Here is a 21532-nt window from a genome sequence, read left to right on the forward strand (position 1 = left end):
GTCAAGCTGGTGATCTTGCATGCTCAATACACACATCAATGCATGAGATAAACTGTGGTTAGACAAAAACAGAAATAAGAAAAGTAAGAAAATATTTAGTGCACGCTGCAGCTGTAAATGTTGCTTTTATTATTTTCATGACTTGGAATTGATGAGAAACTGAAGATGCAAAAGTCTGATTTATTAAAACACGTGCCATGAATCAGAGACAGTGTAAACAGCACACAACTGAGGTTTGATTTATTTAAAGAAGAGCAGAGCAATGCAACATATACGAGTGCAACATTCAACATTTAAACCAAATTGTAATAATCATTCAACAAAATTTCCTTTCATAAAGCAAATCCATCTGTTTGTATTTCCTATTATCTTTTAATTTCTACATTAGACCTTCTTTAGTTGTTGAGAAATGACAGTATCCTGTTCACTGATCAGACACTTATAATGAATTTAATGTGAGAAGAGAGTTTAGTGTGGAGTAAATTCAGCACAATGGACAGCTCCCTGCAGTGCTGAACTGACTGAACCACATCTGCAGGAGGAAATGCTACAGAGATGTTTAATTACTGCTGAATAATTACTGAACAATATTGAATATTGAAAATCTAACCCATCAGTAGTGATTACTAATTAAACATTTATTTTATATATAAATTAAGGTAAAAGGCGATTATATAAAAATCCTGTTGGGCTTATTCGCTCTAAGACATGCTTTGATAATCATATTTCTTTTAAAGTAATACGGTTTTGTCAATGTTAATAAAAGGAAACACTGAGTTTGTATAATCATTTCTTTTTGTAATTGAACACTCACTTTACAGCTCTTCATCTCTCAGAAAACTCCCTCATTAAACCAATAGTTGCCCTCGCGCACATTAATCAATACACAAGACTAAAGAAAGCCTAATGGAAAATCTGTGCTTTGTGACAATGATCTAAGAGATCTTATCAGATCAGTGAAGTTTATTTTTCAGTTTGGCTGAAGTGAAAACAGTTTTTGATAAAAACAAACAAAAAATTAAGCACATTATTATTAGCCCTGTAAGATTTTTTTTTTTTTTTTTTTTTGGCTACAGAACCAAACACTGTTGTCCTATGATTTGCCTAAATTAAACTAACTTTAGTTAACCTAATTAACCCAGTGAGCCTTTAAACTGCACTTTAAGCTGAATACTAGTGTCTTGTAAAATAACTATTAAAATATTGTGTCATGAGTTATTAGAGATTATTTATTTAACATATTATGTTTAAAAATGTGTTGCAAAAGATATTTTCTCAATTAAACCGTGCTGGGGAATTATTTAATCATTCATTACACTCAGAATAATTTATTTCAAGTGTTTATTTCAGTTCATTTTGATGATTATGGTTTACAGCGAATATTAGTGTCAATTATAGTTTATCTCTTCATAATATAGCTGTGCTTTAATGATAAGTTTACATGTTTACCTAAAGTTTTATTATTTTAATATTATTTGAATGAATTTTATCGATAATTAATGCAAAGTCCTGCAAATAATTAAGCAACACAATCCTGCAGCCATAGTCCGACTTCAAATACCGAAATAATGTATATTTAATAAAGTATATTAGTAAAATAAGTGTTTATAATTAGTTTTTAAAGTGTATCTTAGTTTCTAATAATACTTTAAATTAAATTAACAGCAAATTCATTATATTTTGTAAAACGATGATTTATAGTGTATTTAATATTAGAATCTTTAACTTCTGATTTTCCAACCACTTTTAGCAAATTCATCCGTGTTAAACTCATATTTTTCATTATTGTGTGTAATCAGTTAAGATAAAATAAAATGAATATAATAACTAAATATATATTCACTTTAATAATGGCCTGTTGTTCATTTTAGAGCAAGAGTCTCCTTGTGCTGAACGGTTTAACAGCACCTCCACATCACCTGCATCAGAGTGTGTTTTCTGCTGGAATCTGCTGTTCAGTGTGTGTTCGGTGTGTGTTCTCCTCTTCTCCATCTGCGTCTACTGCCTCTGTCAGAAGAAAACTACAGGTCATCAGCTATTCGTAAAAAATGTATATCTCAAATTATAAAATGTAAATTATTCTTATCTTTTGTTAAGTTTCTGTAGGTTATGGGGCTGAGAACAGACATGTTGAGGTATGAGCACATTTTGAGAATAATTTTAATATATATTATTCGCAATAGTTTAGCAGCAACATAAATTACATCAATATAATGTAATATATTTATTTGTTTATTTATTTGTTTATTATTTTGATTAAATATATTCTGTTTCAGGCTGGTGAAGAAGTGTGTTATGCTTCATTAGACATGCCTTCCACACAGCAACAAAGGCAGAGGAATGAAAAAGGCTCAGAGTTCAGACTTCAGTATTTATTCTGATGTCAGAACCAGCAGAATGTAAAGTAGAGTAAACTAAAGTCATTGTTCTTTAGTAGAAATATGATTCAAAAGAGTGTTAATGACAATGTTCTGGCATCTGCATCCTATTTTCATTGATTCTAATATTGTAAGTTTTTAATGATTAAAAATGTAAATACATTTAAGAAAGGTTAAATGTTTTTTCAGAATATTTGACTTGCAGTCTCAGAAAGGACTCAGTGTTGTTTCTGGGTCTCTCAGTTTAATATAATTTAAGCCAATCACATGAGTGCATATGCAGTAGTACTCCCAGCTAAAACTGAAGTTCTTAAACTCTTTTCATGCCACAAAACAAACATCTCCCTGCTACAACAACAGAAATGTAGAATGCAAATGTACATCTAACAGAGCTCTGAACATTCCTAATATTAAAAAAACAAAAAACTAGGTCTTAGATCATCAGATGTGTACACCATTTCAGAGGTTTTACTGCTACTGTGGGCAAATTACCACAACAACTCCACCAAAACTTATATATCATAGATCTATAAGATCATTTAATGGAATAACAACCAAAACAATATTTCATCACACCTTTAGCCTCAGTCAGTAGAGCTGCAATCTTCATTTTAAAACCATTATGAAAACCTCCATTAAGAGGACTTAAATGGATAGTTCACCCCAAAATAACAATTCTGTATCATTAACTCCCTTTCACTTGCTCCAAACCTGTTTGAGTTTCTTTATTCTGTTCAATACAAAAGAAGGTATTTTGAAGAAAGCTGAAAAGCTGTACCCATTGACTTGTTTGTTTTTGCTACTATGAAAGTCAACGGTTACAGGTTTTCAGCTTCTTCAAAACATTTTATTTTGTGCAAAACAGAAAACAAGAAACTCTTAAAGATTTGAAACCGCTTGAGTTTGAGTAAACAGTGAGTAAATCTGGATTTCTGTGTGAACTCTCCCTTTATTTGAGCTCTCTCCAGTCACTCTAGGAAGACACTACACCTGGATTATTTGTCTAAATAATACGTTTATTATTAAAATCCCTATTAACATTAAATTCATCTGAAGCGGTGGCTTAGTGCAGGTAAAGGGGCCCCGGCCCTGGGTGAGTCGGCCATTAGTTAATGCCCACTCCTCATTCTGCAGGTGATCAGGAAGCAGTTCTCTGCACTTCCTGTGTGACTCCTGCTCACCCTACACAAATCATTAAGATCATTAATCCAGACTGACCCTAACAACACAATCAAAGCCATGAGTGCGTCACTCAGATAAGTGTCAAGTCACTGGCCACCTGTTCACTGTAACCAGGGATGGCGCTCAATATCGTCCAAACTGGGCCGATCAGCCGCCGCTGGACTGAGACACCAGCCAATCAGCTGACGGCACTCTGATACACACAACACCGTGTTCAGAAACACAGAGCAACACACTTCTGCTGATCTCTCAGTGAGTCTCTTACCTGTTGACAGAGTTATGGGGAAGGTCAGTTTGCTCCTGGACGTGACCCTCAGTGAGCCTCCGAAGGGGAAACGGTTGCACAGGATGTTGAAGAGGGTCACTCCTACTGACCACACCGTAGCTGGACCCGCATGGTAGCGCTGTCTGCAGAACCACTCAGGTGGAGCGTATTGAATAGTTCCTGAGAGACACAAGGAGACACAAACACCCGTTCAAAACACTCCAGCACACACAAATTCCCTTTGGTGGATCATCAAAAGCTCACAAACATCCACAGAGTGTTTCCTTCTGCAACACAAACCCACCTGCGAAGTATTTGTAGGCCGAGCGCTTGAGCAGATCTCCACAGCCGAAGTCCAGCAGCTTGATGTCCTGGGACTCTGTGGAGATCAGCAGGTTCTCTGGCTTGACGTCCCGGTGCAGGACTCCGCGGCTCTCGCAGTGTTTCAGAGCCGCGATCAGCTGCACCAGCACTTTCTTGGCCAGACCCTCATCCAGACAGTCGTTCTCCTCACAGTAGCTCTGGAGGTCTTGGCAGGGATCCGGACGCTCCAGGATCAGGATGTAGCGTCTGGGACGGTCAAACCAGTCTAGCAGCTGCAGGACGTTGGGGCAGGCAGGAGCTGAATTGACGCGGGTCATCAGTGCCACCTCCAGCGGCAGCCGACCCTGACCTTCCTGCAGGACAAACGATTGGATTCAGAACCCAATGAAACATCAAACACAACAACAGGTTCACACTGAACTCACAACTCTCAGTCTCCTCTGTGTCCGCTCTTTAGACACATACTTGATGGCGACCTGTAGACAGATAAAGCATAATAAATCACACCTGCCTGATCCTCACACATCACATTTACTGAGATCAGGATTTCTAAAGGCTGATTGAATGAAGAGCGGAGAAAACGACTTACTGGCAGTCCATCAGACCTGCGCATCCCAGCAAACACAGAGCCAAATCCACCGTCTCCCAGCAGTGGGCCCTTTGCATACGCGTCTGCAACACAGAGGAGCAGTAGAAATGTGTGTTCAAAGAAAACATGCAGCAGTAGAGAAAACTGTAAAAGAGCATTACTGAAACATCATCATCACTTCTTCAATAAGCCATTCTGACCTCTGCGAGAGCGTTTGAGAGCACTTCTAGATGAGGTGGACGGACGTTCATCTTCTGGTGTTTGCTGGCTGCCGCTCTGCCGCTTCCTCTTCCTGTTACCCTGATCTGTGGACACAGATTTGGCCAACAGGGAAGGCAGAGGTGCGAGAAATCCATCAAGCTCTTGGCTCACGGTCTGGGTTTCACCATCACCATCATGTGTCCTGACGTCCTGAACAGCTGCCTGGATGAAAGCAGAACTCCTGGATCTGGAGCGGCCTGAGACAACGACAACAACAACAACAACATATCACGTTTATCATAAGATTATAAGAATTAATCAACAATTAACTTTAGTAGCTGCATCTACAGAGAATAAAAGACATCTGATCACTTATATCGGGGAACAGTTGTGTTGAAATGGGTTCATTTGTACCAGTTTATTTACATCACATTTCCCCAAACATTACACAACATCATATCATGATTGATCATAAACGAATAAAAACTAAAACACTCACTGCGGTTTTCACCCATCTGACAAACTCCTCCAAACTCCAGCAAACCTGAAAACAAGAACAAAGATCAAATATCAATAAAAATGTCAATAAAAACAAGATCAAAATCAAAATAAACACAACAAAAGAGCAACAAAACGTGTCAAAAGGAATAATTTCAGCTCTGAGCGTCGATCTCCTTGTAAAATAAAAGTCTTCTGCCAGAAATTCTCTGGTCTCCTTGAAGAATCGCAGTATCAGCACAGTAATCCTCAGCAAATGTCTCAGAAATTCGCCTCTCCTCAATCAACAGATAGCGGCGAGTCTCGGTGTTTATATATGGAGTCAAATCATAACACGCGTTGCTATAGCAACCACAATTTGAATCGCCAATCTGAATCACGTGAGTAAACGATTCATCTCATCTCAACATATAAATAATAAATAATTAATAATAATAATAAACATAGTTAAAATAATAATAATTATAATAATAATAATAATGAAGTTTAAATCAATTAATTTATAATTCACGAAACTGTAATAATAATGCTAAATGAGCAAGATTGGTTTGACAAGGTTTGACTTTGTAAAATGTACAGCTATTTAGGAATTAATTAAATTAAAATAATAAAATTAACTCATATATTTTCTATTAGTGGCCCAAGCAATGTAAGTGCATGCTGTTTAATTACACGTACAGTGCTAACTGCTCACGTAGATATTAGGAATATAAGTTAAAAAAAAGTTTATTATTGTAAATAATAGAAAGTAAATTAAATCGTTCACAATTTCTATGTCTATGCCTATATTTTACAGTCTATGGTCTACGCACGATTTCAGATCACATGGCCGTTTGTATCATCATCTGGTAGGCTACATGGTTCAGTCATATTTATGTACTTTTCATTGGCTCTTGTTTTCAGATTTAATATTATTAAGTTTTATTAATGTTTTCGTTATTTTTGGATGTATGTGAAGGCTTTTTAAGGGACTTTGTGTTCACTCAACGGCTAGAAAGCACAAAAGTTCACCTGCCGAATGAGTTCCCGCGTCTGACCACAAGATGGCGTCCACAGCAGAAAGGTGCAAGTTTATAAATACATTATTTCTGTTTGTATGAATCTAAATAGCTGTTTTCATCACTAATATACAGCTTTCAATAAGCTAAATTACTATCACAAGGTCTGTAATGACAATTAGCTTATACGTTTGCTAGAATTTTCCTAACCTATCTAGCCTTGTTCATTTATATTAAAACAAAAAAAGATTGTATTTTATTCAGAAAAACATCTCTCGTTTGTCATTACGTTTGATGATTTGATGTGATTTGAGCTTCTGAACTTCTGTTAAGGGTGCAAAGTCTGCATTGAAGCGGCCTGATTTTATACACCAGTTTACAGTAGTAAAAATATATCAAAGTTAATTAAAGTAAACATATTAAAGGTAAACAGGTTTCTATTTTTTGAATGTAGTTAAAAATTATTTATAAAATGAATAATATGATTAATAATATGATTCATTTATTATATTGATATACATTTTTCATATTAAATTATCTCTGGGTCATAAAGGATTCTGCTTGCAGCCTACAGTACATCAGCTTTCAGGCTCAGTGCTGTGTTTCTTCTTCTTCTTCTTGGTCTTTACTGACGCTCCTGGTGCAGTGATGTTGCAGTTGCTGTGAAAAGCTAGGCGAGAACACAAACCACAAGTGTTTTTATTCAGGCATGCAACAGACTGAATGTCCTAAAACTGTTTGTGGTCAAGCTGGTGATCTTGCATGCTCAATACACACATCAATGCATGAGATAAACTGTGGTTAGACAAAAACAGAAATAAGAAAAGTAAGAAAATATTTAGTGCACGCTGCAGCTGTAAATGTTGCTTTTATTATTTTCATGACTTGGAATTGATGAGAAACTGAAGATGCAAAAGTCTGATTTATTAAAACACGTGCCATGAATCAGAGACAGTGTAAACAGCACACAACTGAGGTTTGATTTATTTAAAGAAGAGCAGAGCAATGCAACATATACGAGTGCAACATTCAACATTTAAACCAAATTGTAATAATCATTCAACAAAATTTCCTTTCATAAAGCAAATCCATCTGTTTGTATTTCCTATTATCTTTTAATTTCTACATTAGACCTTCTTTAGTTGTTGAGAAATGACAGTATCCTGTTCACTGATCAGACACTTATAATGAATTTAATGTGAGAAGAGAGTTTAGTGTGGAGTAAATTCAGCACAATGGACAGCTCCCTGCAGTGCTGAACTGACTGAACCACATCTGCAGGAGGAAATGCTACAGAGATGTTTAATTACTGCTGAATAATTACTGAACAATATTGAATATTGAAAATCTAACCCATCAGTAGTGATTACTAATTAAACATTTATTTTATATATAAATTAAGGTAAAAGGCGATTATATAAAAATCCTGTTGGGCTTATTCGCTCTAAGACATGCTTTGATAATCATATTTCTTTTAAAGTAATACGGTTTTGTCAATGTTAATAAAAGGAAACACTGAGTTTGTATAATCATTTCTTTTTGTAATTGAACACTCACTTTACAGCTCTTCATCTCTCAGAAAACTCCCTCATTAAACCAATAGTTGCCCTCGCGCACATTAATCAATACACAAGACTAAAGAAAGCCTAATGGAAAATCTGTGCTTTGTGACAATGATCTAAGAGATCTTATCAGATCAGTGAAGTTTATTTTTCAGTTTGGCTGAAGTGAAAACAGTTTTTGATAAAAACAAACAAAAAATTAAGCACATTATTATTAGCCCTGTAAGATTTTTTTTTTTTTTTTTTTTGGCTACAGAACCAAACACTGTTGTCCTATGATTTGCCTAAATTAAACTAACTTTAGTTAACCTAATTAACCCAGTGAGCCTTTAAACTGCACTTTAAGCTGAATACTAGTGTCTTGTAAAATAACTATTAAAATATTGTGTCATGAGTTATTAGAGATTATTTATTTAACATATTATGTTTAAAAATGTGTTGCAAAAGATATTTTCTCAATTAAACCGTGCTGGGGAATTATTTAATCATTCATTACACTCAGAATAATTTATTTCAAGTGTTTATTTCAGTTCATTTTGATGATTATGGTTTACAGCGAATATTAGTGTCAATTATAGTTTATCTCTTCATAATATAGCTGTGCTTTAATGATAAGTTTACATGTTTACCTAAAGTTTTATTATTTTAATATTATTTGAATGAATTTTATCGATAATTAATGCAAAGTCCTGCAAATAATTAAGCAACACAATCCTGCAGCCATAGTCCGACTTCAAATACCGAAATAATGTATATTTAATAAAGTATATTAGTAAAATAAGTGTTTATAATTAGTTTTTAAAGTGTATCTTAGTTTCTAATAATACTTTAAATTAAATTAACAGCAAATTCATTATATTTTGTAAAACGATGATTTATAGTGTATTTAATATTAGAATCTTTAACTTCTGATTTTCCAACCACTTTTAGCAAATTCATCCGTGTTAAACTCATATTTTTCATTATTGTGTGTAATCAGTTAAGATAAAATAAAATGAATATAATAACTAAATATATATTCACTTTAATAATGGCCTGTTGTTCATTTTAGAGCAAGAGTCTCCTTGTGCTGAACGGTTTAACAGCACCTCCACATCACCTGCATCAGAGTGTGTTTTCTGCTGGAATCTGCTGTTCAGTGTGTGTTCGGTGTGTGTTCTCCTCTTCTCCATCTGCGTCTACTGCCTCTGTCAGAAGAAAACTACAGGTCATCAGCTATTCGTAAAAAATGTATATCTCAAATTATAAAATGTAAATTATTCTTATCTTTTGTTAAGTTTCTGTAGGTTATGGGGCTGAGAACAGACATGTTGAGGTATGAGCACATTTTGAGAATAATTTTAATATATATTATTCGCAATAGTTTAGCAGCAACATAAATTACATCAATATAATGTAATATATTTATTTGTTTATTTATTTGTTTATTATTTTAATTAAATATATTCTGTTTCAGGCTGGTGAAGAAGTGTGTTATGCTTCATTAGACATGCCTTCCACACAGCAACAAAGGCAGAGGAATGAAAAAGGCTCAGAGTTCAGACTTCAGTATTTATTCTGATGTCAGAACCAGCAGAATGTAAAGTAGAGTAAACTAAAGTCATTGTTCTTTAGTAGAAATATGATTCAAAAGAGTGTTAATGACAATGTTCTGGCATCTGCATCCTATTTTCATTGATTCTAATATTGTAAGTTTTTAATGATTAAAAATGTAAATACATTTAAGAAAGGTTAAATGTTTTTTCAGAATATTTGACTTGCAGTCTCAGAAAGGACTCAGTGTTGTTTCTGGGTCTCTCAGTTTAATATAATTTAAGCCAATCACATGAGTGCATATGCAGTAGTACTCCCAGCTAAAACTGAAGTTCTTAAACTCTTTTCATGCCACAAAACAAACATCTCCCTGCTACAACAACAGAAATGTAGAATGCAAATGTACATCTAACAGAGCTCTGAACATTCCTAATATTAAAAAAACAAAAAACTAGGTCTTAGATCATCAGATGTGTACACCATTTCAGAGGTTTTACTGCTACTGTGGGCAAATTACCACAACAACTCCACCAAAACTTATATATCATAGATCTATAAGATCATTTAATGGAATAACAACCAAAACAATATTTCATCACACCTTTAGCCTCAGTCAGTAGAGCTGCAATCTTCATTTTAAAACCATTATGAAAACCTCCATTAAGAGGACTTAAATGGATAGTTCACCCCAAAATAACAATTCTGTATCATTAACTCCCTTTCACTTGCTCCAAACCTGTTTGAGTTTCTTTATTCTGTTCAATACAAAAGAAGGTATTTTGAAGAAAGCTGAAAAGCTGTACCCATTGACTTGTTTGTTTTTGCTACTATGAAAGTCAACGGTTACAGGTTTTCAGCTTCTTCAAAACATTTTATTTTGTGCAAAACAGAAAACAAGAAACTCTTAAAGATTTGAAACCGCTTGAGTTTGAGTAAACAGTGAGTAAATCTGGATTTCTGTGTGAACTCTCCCTTTATTTGAGCTCTCTCCAGTCACTCTAGGAAGACACTACACCTGGATTATTTGTCTAAATAATACGTTTATTATTAAAATCCCTATTAACATTAAATTCATCTGAAGCGGTGGCTTAGTGCAGGTAAAGGGGCCCCGGCCCTGGGTGAGTCGGCCATTAGTTAATGCCCACTCCTCATTCTGCAGGTGATCAGGAAGCAGTTCTCTGCACTTCCTGTGTGACTCCTGCTCACCCTACACAAATCATTAAGATCATTAATCCAGACTGACCCTAACAACACAATCAAAGCCATGAGTGCGTCACTCAGATAAGTGTCAAGTCACTGGCCACCTGTTCACTGTAACCAGGGATGGCGCTCAATATCGTCCAAACTGGGCCGATCAGCCGCCGCTGGACTGAGACACCAGCCAATCAGCTGACGGCACTCTGATACACACAACACCGTGTTCAGAAACACAGAGCAACACACTTCTGCTGATCTCTCAGTGAGTCTCTTACCTGTTGACAGAGTTATGGGGAAGGTCAGTTTGCTCCTGGACGTGACCCTCAGTGAGCCTCCGAAGGGGAAACGGTTGCACAGGATGTTGAAGAGGGTCACTCCTACTGACCACACCGTAGCTGGACCCGCATGGTAGCGCTGTCTGCAGAACCACTCAGGTGGAGCGTATTGAATAGTTCCTGAGAGACACAAGGAGACACAAACACCCGTTCAAAACACTCCAGCACACACAAATTCCCTTTGGTGGATCATCAAAAGCTCACAAACATCCACAGAGTGTTTCCTTCTGCAACACAAACCCACCTGCGAAGTATTTGTAGGCCGAGCGCTTGAGCAGATCTCCACAGCCGAAGTCCAGCAGCTTGATGTCCTGGGACTCTGTGGAGATCAGCAGGTTCTCTGGCTTGACGTCCCGGTGCAGGACTCCGCGGCTCTCGCAGTGTTTCAGAGCCGCGATCAGCTGCACCAGCACTTTCTTGGCCAGACCCTCATCCAGACAGTCGTTCTCCTCACAGTAGCTCTGGAGGTCTTGGCAGGGATCCGGACGCTCCAGGATCAGGATGTAGCGTCTGGGACGGTCAAACCAGTCTAGCAGCTGCAGGACGTTGGGGCAGGCAGGAGCTGAATTGACGCGGGTCATCAGTGCCACCTCCAGCGGCAGCCGACCCTGACCTTCCTGCAGGACAAACGATTGGATTCAGAACCCAATGAAACATCAAACACAACAACAGGTTCACACTGAACTCACAACTCTCAGTCTCCTCTGTGTCCGCTCTTTAGACACATACTTGATGGCGACCTGTAGACAGATAAAGCATAATAAATCACACCTGCCTGATCCTCACACATCACATTTACTGAGATCAGGATTTCTAAAGGCTGATTGAATGAAGAGCGGAGAAAACGACTTACTGGCAGTCCATCAGACCTGCGCATCCCAGCAAACACAGAGCCAAATCCACCGTCTCCCAGCAGTGGGCCCTTTGCATACGCGTCTGCAACACAGAGGAGCAGTAGAAATGTGTGTTCAAAGAAAACATGCAGCAGTAGAGAAAACTGTAAAAGAGCATTACTGAAACATCATCATCACTTCTTCAATAAGCCATTCTGACCTCTGCGAGAGCGTTTGAGAGCTCTTCTAGATGAGGTGGACGGACGTTCATCTTCTGGTGTTTGCTGGCTGCCGCTCTGCCGCTTCCTCTTCCTGTTACCCTGATCTGTGGACACAGATTTGGCCAACAGGGAAGGCAGAGGTGCGAGAAATCCATCAAGCTCTTGGCTCACGGTCTGGGTTTCACCATCACCATCATGTGTCCTGACGTCCTGAACAGCTGCCTGGATGAAAGCAGAACTCCTGGATCTGGAGCGGCCTGAGACAACGACAACAACAACAACATATCACGTTTATCATAAGATTATAAGAATTAATCAACAATTAACTTTAGTAGCTGCATCTACAGAGAATAAAAGACATCTGATCACTTATATCGGGGAACAGTTGTGTTGAAATGGGTTCATTTGTACCAGTTTATTTACATCACATTTCCCCAAACATTACACAACATCATATCATGATTGATCATAAACGAATAAAAACTAAAACACTCACTGCGGTTTTCACCCATCTGACAAACTCCTCCAAACTCCAGCAAACCTGAAAACAAGAACAAAGATCAAATATCAATAAAAATGTCAATAAAAACAAGATCAAAATCAAAATAAACACAACAAAAGAGCAACAAAACGTGTCAAAAGGAATAATTTCAGCTCTGAGCGTCGATCTCCTTGTAAAATAAAAGTCTTCTGTCAGAAATTCTCTGGTCTCCTTGAAGAATCGCAGTATCAGCACAGTAATCCTCAGCAAATGTCTCAGAAATTCGCCTCTCCTCAATCAACAGATAGCGGCGAGTCTCGGTGTTTATATATGGAGTCAAATCATAGCACGCGTTGCTATAGCAACCACAATTTGAATCGCCAATCTGAATCACGTGAGTAAACGATTCATCTCATCTCAACATATAAATAATAAATAATTAATAATAATAATAAACATAGTTAAAATAATAATAATTATAATAATAATAATAATGAAGTTTAAATCAATTAATTTATAATTCACGAAACTGTAATAATAATGCTAAATGAGCAAGATTGGTTTGACAAGGTTTGACTTTGTAAAATGTACAGCTATTTAGGAATTAATTAAATTAAAATAATAAAATTAACTCATATATTTTCTATTAGTGGCCCAAGCAATGTAAGTGCATGCTGTTTAATTACACGTACAGTGCTAACTGCTCACGTAGATATTAGGAATATAAGTTAAAAAAAAGTTTATTATTGTAAATAATAGAAAGTAAATTAAATCGTTCACAATTTCTATGTCTATGCCTATATTTTACAGTCTATGGTCTACGCACGATTTCAGATCACATGGCCGTTTGTATCATCATCTGGTAGGCTACATGGTTCAGTCATATTTATGTACTTTTCATTGGCTCTTGTTTTCAGATTTAATATTATTAAGTTTTAATAATGTTTTCGTTATTTTTGGATGTATGTGAAGGCTTTTTAAGGGACTTTGTGTTCACTCAACGGCTAGAAAGCACAAAAGTTCACCTGCCGAATGAGTTCCCGCGTCTGACCACAAGATGGCGTCCACAGCAGAAAGGTGCAAGTTTATAAATACATTATTTCTGTTTGTATGAATCTAAATAGCTGTTTTCATCACTAATATACAGCTTTCAATAAGCTAAATTACTATCACAAGGTCTGTAATGACAATTAGCTTATACGTTTGCTAGAATTTTCCTAACCTATCTAGCCTTGTTCATTTATATTAAAACAAAAAAAGATTGTATTTTATTCAGAAAAACATCTCTCGTTTGTCATTACGTTTGATGATTTGATGTGATTTGAGCTTCTGAACTTCTGTTAAGGGTGCAAAGTCTGCATTGAAGCGGCCTGATTTTATACACCAGTTTACAGTAGTAAAAATATATCAAAGTTAATTAAAGTAAACATATTAAAGGTAAACAGGTTTCTATTTTTTAAATGTAGTTAAAAATTATTTATAAAATGAATAATATGATTAATAATATGATTCATTTATTATATTGATATACATTTTTCATATTAAATTATCTCTGGGTCATAAAGGATTCTGCTTGCAGCCTACAGTACATCAGCTTTCAGGCTCAGTGCTGTGTTTCTTCTTCTTCTTCTTGGTCTTTACTGACGCTCCTGGTGCAGTGATGTTGCAGTTGCTGTGAAAAGCTAGGCGAGAACACAAACCACAAGTGTTTTTATTCAGGCATGCAACAGACTGAATGTCCTAAAACTGTTTGTGGTCAAGCTGGTGATCTTGCATGCTCAATACACACATCAATGCATGAGATAAACTGTGGTTAGACAAAAACAGAAATAAGAAAAGTAAGAAAATATTTAGTGCACGCTGCAGCTGTAAATGTTGCTTTTATTATTTTCATGACTTGGAATTGATGAGAAACTGAAGATGCAAAAGTCTGATTTATTAAAACACGTGCCATGAATCAGAGACAGTGTAAACAGCACACAACTGAGGTTTGATTTATTTAAAGAAGAGCAGAGCAATGCAACATATACGAGTGCAACATTCAACATTTAAACCAAATTGTAATAATCATTCAACAAAATTTCCTTTCATAAAGCAAATCCATCTGTTTGTATTTCCTATTATCTTTTAATTTCTACATTAGACCTTCTTTAGTTGTTGAGAAATGACAGTATCCTGTTCACTGATCAGACACTTATAATGAATTTAATGTGAGAAGAGAGTTTAGTGTGGAGTAAATTCAGCACAATGGACAGCTCCCTGCAGTGCTGAACTGACTGAACCACATCTGCAGGAGGAAATGCTACAGAGATGTTTAATTACTGCTGAATAATTACTGAACAATATTGAATATTGAAAATCTAACCCATCAGTAGTGATTACTAATTAAACATTTATTTTATATATAAATTAAGGTAAAAGGCGATTATATAAAAATCCTGTTGGGCTTATTCGCTCTAAGACATGCTTTGATAATCATATTTCTTTTAAAGTAATACGGTTTTGTCAATGTTAATAAAAGGAAACACTGAGTTTGTATAATCATTTCTTTTTGTAATTGAACACTCACTTTACAGCTCTTCATCTCTCAGAAAACTCCCTCATTAAACCAATAGTTGCCCTCGCGCACATTAATCAATACACAAGACTAAAGAAAGCCTAATGGAAAATCTGTGCTTTGTGACAATGATCTAAGAGATCTTATCAGATCAGTGAAGTTTATTTTTCAGTTTGGCTGAAGTGAAAACAGTTTTTGATAAAAACAAACAAAAAATTAAGCACATTATTATTAGCCCTGTAAGATTTTTTTTTTTTTTTTTTTGGCTACAGAACCAAACACTGTTGTCCTATGATTTGCCTAAATTAAACTAACTTTAGTTAACCTAATTAACCCAGTGAGCCTTTAAACTGCACTTTAAGCTGAATACTAGTGTCTTGTAAAATAACTATTAAAATATTGTGTCATGAGTTATTAGAGATTATTTATTTAACATATTATGTTTAAAAATGTGTTGCAAAAGATATTTTCTCAATTAAACCGTGCTGGGGAATTATTTAATCATTCATTACACTCAGAATAATTTATTTCAAGTGTTTATTTCAGTTCATTTTGATGATTATGGTTTACAGCGAAAATTAGTGTCAATTATAGTTTATCTCTTCATAATATAGCTGTGCTTTAATGATAAGTTTACATGTTTACCTAAAGTTTTATTATTTTAATATTATTTGAATGAATTTTATCGATAATTAATGCAAAGTCCTGCAAATAATTAAGCAACACAATCCTGCAGCCATAGTCCGACTTCAAATACCGAAATAATGTATATTTAATAAAGTATATTAGTAAAATAAGTGTTTATAATTAGTTTTTAAAGTGTATCTTAGTTTCTAATAATACTTTAAATTAAATTAACAGCAAATTCATTATATTTTGTAAAACGATGATTTATAGTGTATTTAATATTAGAATCTTTAACTTCTGATTTTCCAACCACTTTTAGCAAATTCATCCGTGTTAAACTCATATTTTTCATTATTGTGTGTAATCAGTTAAGATAAAATAAAATGAATATAATAACTAAATATATATTCACTTTAATAATGGCCTGTTGTTCATTTTAGAGCAAGAGTCTCCTTGTGCTGAACGGTTTAACAGCACCTCCACATCACCTGCATCAGAGTGTGTTTTCTGCTGGAATCTGCTGTTCAGTGTGTGTTCGGTGTGTGTTCTCCTCTTCTCCATCTGCGTCTACTGCCTCTGTCAGAAGAAAACTACAGGTCATCAGCTATTCGTAAAAAATGTATATCTCAAATTATAAAATGTAAATTATTCTTATCTTTTGTTAAGTTTCTGTAGGTTATGGGGCTGAGAACAGACATGTTGAGGTATGAGCACATTTTGAGAATAATTTTAATATATATTATTCGCAATAGTTTAGCAGCAACATAAATTACATCAATATAATGTAATATATTTATTTGTTTATTTATTTGTTTATTATTTTAATTAAATATATTCTGTTTCAGGCTGGTGAAGAAGTGTGTTATGCTTCATTAGACATGCCTTCCACACAGCAACAAAGGCAGAGGAATGAAAAAGGCTCAGAGTTCAGACTTCAGTATTTATTCTGATGTCAGAACCAGCAGAATGTAAAGTAGAGTAAACTAAAGTCATTGTTCTTTAGTAGAAATATGATTCAAAAGAGTGTTAATGACAATGTTCTGGCATCTGCATCCTATTTTCATTGATTCTAATATTGTAAGTTTTTAATGATTAAAAATGTAAATACATTTAAGAAAGGTTAAATGTTTTTTCAGAATATTTGACTTGCAGTCTCAGAAAGGACTCAGTGTTGTTTCTGGGTCTCTCAGTTTAATATAATTTAAGCCAATCACATGAGTGCATATGCAGTAGTACTCCCAGCTAAAACTGAAGTTCTTAAACTCTTTTCATGCCACAAAACAAACATCTCCCTGCTACAACAACAGAAATGTAGAATGCAAATGTACATCTAACAGAGCTCTGAACATTCCTAATATTAAAAAAACAAAAAACTAGGTCTTAGATCATCAGATGTGTACACCATTTCAGAGGTTTTACTGCTACTGTGGGCAAATTACCACAACAACTCCACCAAAACTTATATATCATAGATCTATAAGATCATTTAATGGAATAACAACCAAAACAATATTTCATCACACCTTTAGCCTCAGTCAGTAGAGCTGCAATCTTCATTTTAAAACCATTATGAAAACCTCCATTAAGAGGACTTAAATGGATAGTTCACCCCAAAATAACAATTCTGTATCATTAACTCCCTTTCACTTGCTCCAAACCTGTTTGAGTTTCTTTATTCTGTTCAATACAAAAGAAGGTATTTTGAAGAAAGCTGAAAAGCTGTACCCATTGACTTGTTTGTTTTTGCTACTATGAAAGTCAACGGTTACAGGTTTTCAGCTTCTTCAAAACATTTTATTTTGTGCAAAACAGAAAACAAGAAACTCTTAAAGATTTGAAACCGCTTGAGTTTGAGTAAACAGTGAGTAAATCTGGATTTCTGTGTGAACTCTCCCTTTATTTGAGCTCTCTCCAGTCACTCTAGGAAGACACTACACCTGGATTATTTGTCTAAATAATACGTTTATTATTAAAATCCCTATTAACATTAAATTCATCTGAAGCGGTGGCTTAGTGCAGGTAAAGGGGCCCCGGCCCTGGGTGAGTCGGCCATTAGTTAATGCCCACTCCTCATTCTGCAGGTGATCAGGAAGCAGTTCTCTGCACTTCCTGTGTGACTCCTGCTCACCCTACACAAATCATTAAGATCATTAATCCAGACTGACCCTAACAACACAATCAAAGCCATGAGTGCGTCACTCAGATAAGTGTCAAGTCACTGGCCACCTGTTCACTGTAACCAGGGATGGCGCTCAATATCGTCCAAACTGGGCCGATCAGCCGCCGCTGGACTGAGACACCAGCCAATCAGCTGACGGCACTCTGATACACACAACACCGTGTTCAGAAACACAGAGCAACACACTTCTGCTGATCTCTCAGTGAGTCTCTTACCTGTTGACAGAGTTATGGGGAAGGTCAGTTTGCTCCTGGACGTGACCCTCAGTGAGCCTCCGAAGGGGAAACGGTTGCACAGGATGTTGAAGAGGGTCACTCCTACTGACCACACCGTAGCTGGACCCGCATGGTAGCGCTGTCTGCAGAACCACTCAGGTGGAGCGTATTGAATAGTTCCTGAGAGACACAAGGAGACACAAACACCCGTTCAAAACACTCCAGCACACACAAATTCCCTTTGGTGGATCATCAAAAGCTCACAAACATCCACAGAGTGTTTCCTTCTGCAACACAAACCCACCTGCGAAGTATTTGTAGGCCGAGCGCTTGAGCAGATCTCCACAGCCGAAGTCCAGCAGCTTGATGTCCTGGGACTCTGTGGAGATCAGCAGGTTCTCTGGCTTGACGTCCCGGTGCAGGACTCCGCGGCTCTCGCAGTGTTTCAGAGCCGCGATCAGCTGCACCAGCACTTTCTTGGCCAGACCCTCATCCAGACAGTCGTTCTCCTCACAGTAGCTCTGGAGGTCTTGGCAGGGATCCGGACGCTCCAGGATCAGGATGTAGCGTCTGGGACGGTCAAACCAGTCTAGCAGCTGCAGGACGTTGGGGCAGGCAGGAGCTGAATTGACGCGGGTCATCAGTGCCACCTCCAGCGGCAGCCGACCCTGACCTTCCTGCAGGACAAACGATTGGATTCAGAACCCAATGAAACATCAAACACAACAACAGGTTCACACTGAACTCACAACTCTCAGTCTCCTCTGTGTCCGCTCTTTAGACACATACTTGATGGCGACCTGTAGACAGATAAAGCATAATAAATCACACCTGCCTGATCCTCACACATCACATTTACTGAGATCAGGATTTCTAAAGGCTGATTGAATGAAGAGCGGAGAAAACGACTTACTGGCAGTCCATCAGACCTGCGCATCCCAGCAAACACAGAGCCAAATCCACCGTCTCCCAGCAGTGGGCCCTTTGCATACGCGTCTGCAACACAGAGGAGCAGTAGAAATGTGTGTTCAAAGAAAACATGCAGCAGTAGAGAAAACTGTAAAAGAGCATTACTGAAACATCATCATCACTTCTTCAATAAGCCATTCTGACCTTTGCGAGAGCGTTTGAGAGCTCTTCTAGATGAGGTGGACGGACGTTCATCTTCTGGTGTTTGCTGGCTGCCGCTCTGCCGCTTCCTCTTCCTGTTACCCTGATCTGTGGACACAGATTTGGCCAACAGGGAAGGCAGAGGTGCGAGAAATCCATCAAGCTCTTGGCTCACGGTCTGGGTTTCACCATCACCATCATGTGTCCTGACGTCCTGAACAGCTGCCTGGATGAAAGCAGAACTCCTGGATCTGGAGCGGCCTGAGACAACGACAACAACAACAACATATCACGTTTATCATAAGATTATAAGAATTAATCAACAATTAACTTTAGTAGCTGCATCTACAGAGAATAAAAGACATCTGATCACTTATATCGGGGAACAGTTGTGTTGAAATGGGTTCATTTGTACCAGTTTATTTACATCACATTTCCCCAAACATTACACAACATCATATCATGATTGATCATAAACAAATAAAAACTAAAACACTCACTGCGGTTTTCACCCATCTGACAAACTCCTCCAAACTCCAGCAAACCTGAAAACAAGAACAAAGATCAAATATCAATAAAAATGTCAATAAAAACAAGATCAAAATCAAAATAAACACAACAAAAGAGCAACAAAACGTGTCAAAAGGAATAATTTCAGCTCTGAGCGTCGATCTCCTTGTAAAATAAAAGTCTTCTGTCAGAAATTCTCTGGTCTCCTTGAAGAATCGCAGTATCAGCACAGTAATCCTCAGCAAATGTCTCAGAAATTCGCCTCTCCTCAATCAACAGATAGCGGCGAGTCTCGGTGTTTATATATGGAGTCAAATCATAACACGCGTTGCTATAGCAACCACAATTTGAATCGCCAATCTGAATCATGTGAGTAAACGATTCATCTCATCTCAACATATAAATAATAAATAATTAATAATAATAATAAACATAGTTAAAATAATAATAATTATAATAATAATAATAATGAAGTTTAAATCAATTAATTTATAATTCACGAAACTGTAATAATAATGCTAAATGAGCAAGATTGGTTTGACAAGGTTTGACTTTGTAAAATGTACAGCTATTTAGGAATTAATTAAATTAAAATAATAAAATTAACTCATATATTTTCTATTAGTGGCCCAAGCAATGTAAGTGCATGCTGTTTAATTACACGTACAGTGCTAACTGCTCACGTAGATATTAGGAATATAAGTTAAAAAAAAGTTTATTATTGTAAATAATAGAAAGTAAATTAAATCGTTCACAATTTCTATGTCTATGCCTATATTTTACAGTCTATGGTCTACGCACGATTTCAGATCACATGGCCGTTTGTATCATCATCTGGTAGGCTACATGGTTCAGTCATATTTATGTACTTTTCATTGGCTCTTGTTTTCAGATTTAATATTATTAAGTTTTAATAATGTTTTCGTTATTTTTGGATGTATGTGAAGGCTTTTTAAGGGACTTTGTGTTCACTCAACGGCTAGAAAGCACAAAAGTTCACCTGCCGAATGAGTTCCCGCGTCTGACCACAAGATGGCGTCCACAGCAGAAAGGTGCAAGTTTATAAATACATTATTTCTGTTTGTATGAATCTAAATAGCTGTTTTCATCACTAATATACAGCTTTCAATAAGCTAAATTACTATCACAAGGTCTGTAATGACAATTAGCTTATACGTTTGCTAGAATTTTCCTAACCTATCTAGCCTTGTTCATTTATATTAAAACAAAAAAAGATTGTATTTTATTCAGAAAAACATCTCTCGTTTGTCATTACGTTTGATGATTTGATGTGATTTGAGCTTCTGAACTTCTGTTAAGGGTGCAAAGTCTGCATTGAAGCGGCCTGATTTTATACACCAGTTTACAGTAGTAAAAATATATCAAAGTTAATTAAAGTAAACATATTAAAGGTAAACAGGTTTCTATTTTTTAAATGTAGTTAAAAATTATTTATAAAATGAATAATATGATTAATAATATGATTCATTTATTATATTGATATACATTTTTTATATTAAATTATCTCTGGGTCATAAAGGATTCTGCTTGCAGCCTACAGTACATCAGCTTTCAGGCTCAGTGCTGTGTTTCTTCTTCTTCTTCTTGGTCTTTACTGACGCTCCTGGTGCAGTGATGTTGCAGTTGCTGTGAAAAGCTAGGCGAGAACACAAACCACAAGTGTTTTTATTCAGGCATGCAACAGACTGAATGTCCTAAAACTGTTTGTGGTCAAGC

At 36.3% G+C, this 21532-nt stretch overlaps 3 protein-coding genes across 12 annotated transcripts; all 3 read right to left on the reverse strand.

The window, feature by feature from the left end:
• Nucleotides 1-166: 166 nt before the first annotated feature.
• On the reverse strand, nucleotides 167-7233 carry LOC147846750 (serine/threonine-protein kinase pim-3-like). 4 transcript variants are annotated; one of them, XM_087236947.1, is made up of 9 exons: nucleotides 7013-7147; nucleotides 5439-5483; nucleotides 4939-5196; nucleotides 4739-4821; nucleotides 4575-4625; nucleotides 4130-4502; nucleotides 3826-4005; nucleotides 3658-3753; nucleotides 3374-3560 (listed from the first exon to the last, which is right to left on the reverse strand). In XM_087236947.1, exons 2-8 carry the CDS (start codon nucleotides 5452-5454, stop codon nucleotides 3662-3664), a joined length of 1053 nt encoding a protein of 350 aa, XP_087093073.1. In that variant the 5' UTR covers nucleotides 5455-5483; nucleotides 7013-7147; the 3' UTR covers nucleotides 3374-3560; nucleotides 3658-3661. The 4 variants fall into 4 exon arrangements, with proteins under 4 accessions (XP_087093075.1, XP_087093074.1, XP_087093073.1 ...); XM_087236949.1 differs by lacking the exons at nucleotides 3374-3560; nucleotides 3658-3753 and adding an exon at nucleotides 167-2007 and having other exon boundaries at nucleotides 7013-7233; XM_087236946.1 differs by lacking the exon at nucleotides 7013-7147 and having other exon boundaries at nucleotides 5439-5805.
• Nucleotides 7234-7272: 39 nt separating this feature from the next.
• Nucleotides 7273-15307, reverse strand: LOC147846752 (serine/threonine-protein kinase pim-3-like). Of its 5 annotated transcripts, none has more exons than XM_087236918.1 (9): nucleotides 15167-15307; nucleotides 14187-14279; nucleotides 12613-12657; nucleotides 12116-12373; nucleotides 11916-11998; nucleotides 11752-11802; nucleotides 11307-11679; nucleotides 11003-11182; nucleotides 7273-9184 (listed from the first exon to the last, which is right to left on the reverse strand). In XM_087236918.1, exons 3-9 carry the CDS (start codon nucleotides 12626-12628, stop codon nucleotides 9102-9104), a joined length of 1044 nt encoding a protein of 347 aa, XP_087093044.1. In that variant the 5' UTR covers nucleotides 12629-12657; nucleotides 14187-14279; nucleotides 15167-15307; the 3' UTR covers nucleotides 7273-9101. The 5 variants fall into 5 exon arrangements, with proteins under 5 accessions (XP_087093044.1, XP_087093043.1, XP_087093042.1 ...); XM_087236915.1 differs by lacking the exons at nucleotides 7273-9184; nucleotides 15167-15307 and adding exons at nucleotides 10551-10737; nucleotides 10835-10930 and having other exon boundaries at nucleotides 14187-14321; XM_087236917.1 differs by lacking the exon at nucleotides 15167-15307 and having other exon boundaries at nucleotides 14187-14321.
• Nucleotides 14519-21494, reverse strand: LOC141385529 (serine/threonine-protein kinase pim-3-like). Of its 3 annotated transcripts, XM_087236960.1 has the most exons (9): nucleotides 21360-21494; nucleotides 19786-19830; nucleotides 19289-19546; nucleotides 19089-19171; nucleotides 18925-18975; nucleotides 18480-18852; nucleotides 18176-18355; nucleotides 18008-18103; nucleotides 17724-17910 (listed from the first exon to the last, which is right to left on the reverse strand). In XM_087236960.1, the coding sequence occupies exons 2-8, from the start codon at nucleotides 19799-19801 to the stop codon at nucleotides 18012-18014; spliced, it is 1053 nt and encodes a 350-aa protein (XP_087093086.1). In that variant the 5' UTR covers nucleotides 19802-19830; nucleotides 21360-21494; the 3' UTR covers nucleotides 17724-17910; nucleotides 18008-18011. The 3 variants fall into 3 exon arrangements, with proteins under 3 accessions (XP_087093087.1, XP_087093086.1, XP_087093085.1); XM_087236959.1 differs by lacking the exon at nucleotides 21360-21494 and having other exon boundaries at nucleotides 19786-20166; XM_087236961.1 differs by lacking the exons at nucleotides 17724-17910; nucleotides 18008-18103; nucleotides 21360-21494 and adding an exon at nucleotides 14519-16357 and having other exon boundaries at nucleotides 19786-20166.
• Nucleotides 21495-21532: the final 38 nt, after the last annotated feature.

The sequence above is a fragment of the Danio rerio genome, chromosome 1 (assembly GCF_052040795.2).
Source record: "Danio rerio strain M-AB ecotype USA chromosome 1, GRCz13ab, whole genome shotgun sequence".
NCBI classification, from domain to species: Eukaryota; Metazoa; Chordata; class Actinopteri; order Cypriniformes; family Danionidae; genus Danio; species Danio rerio.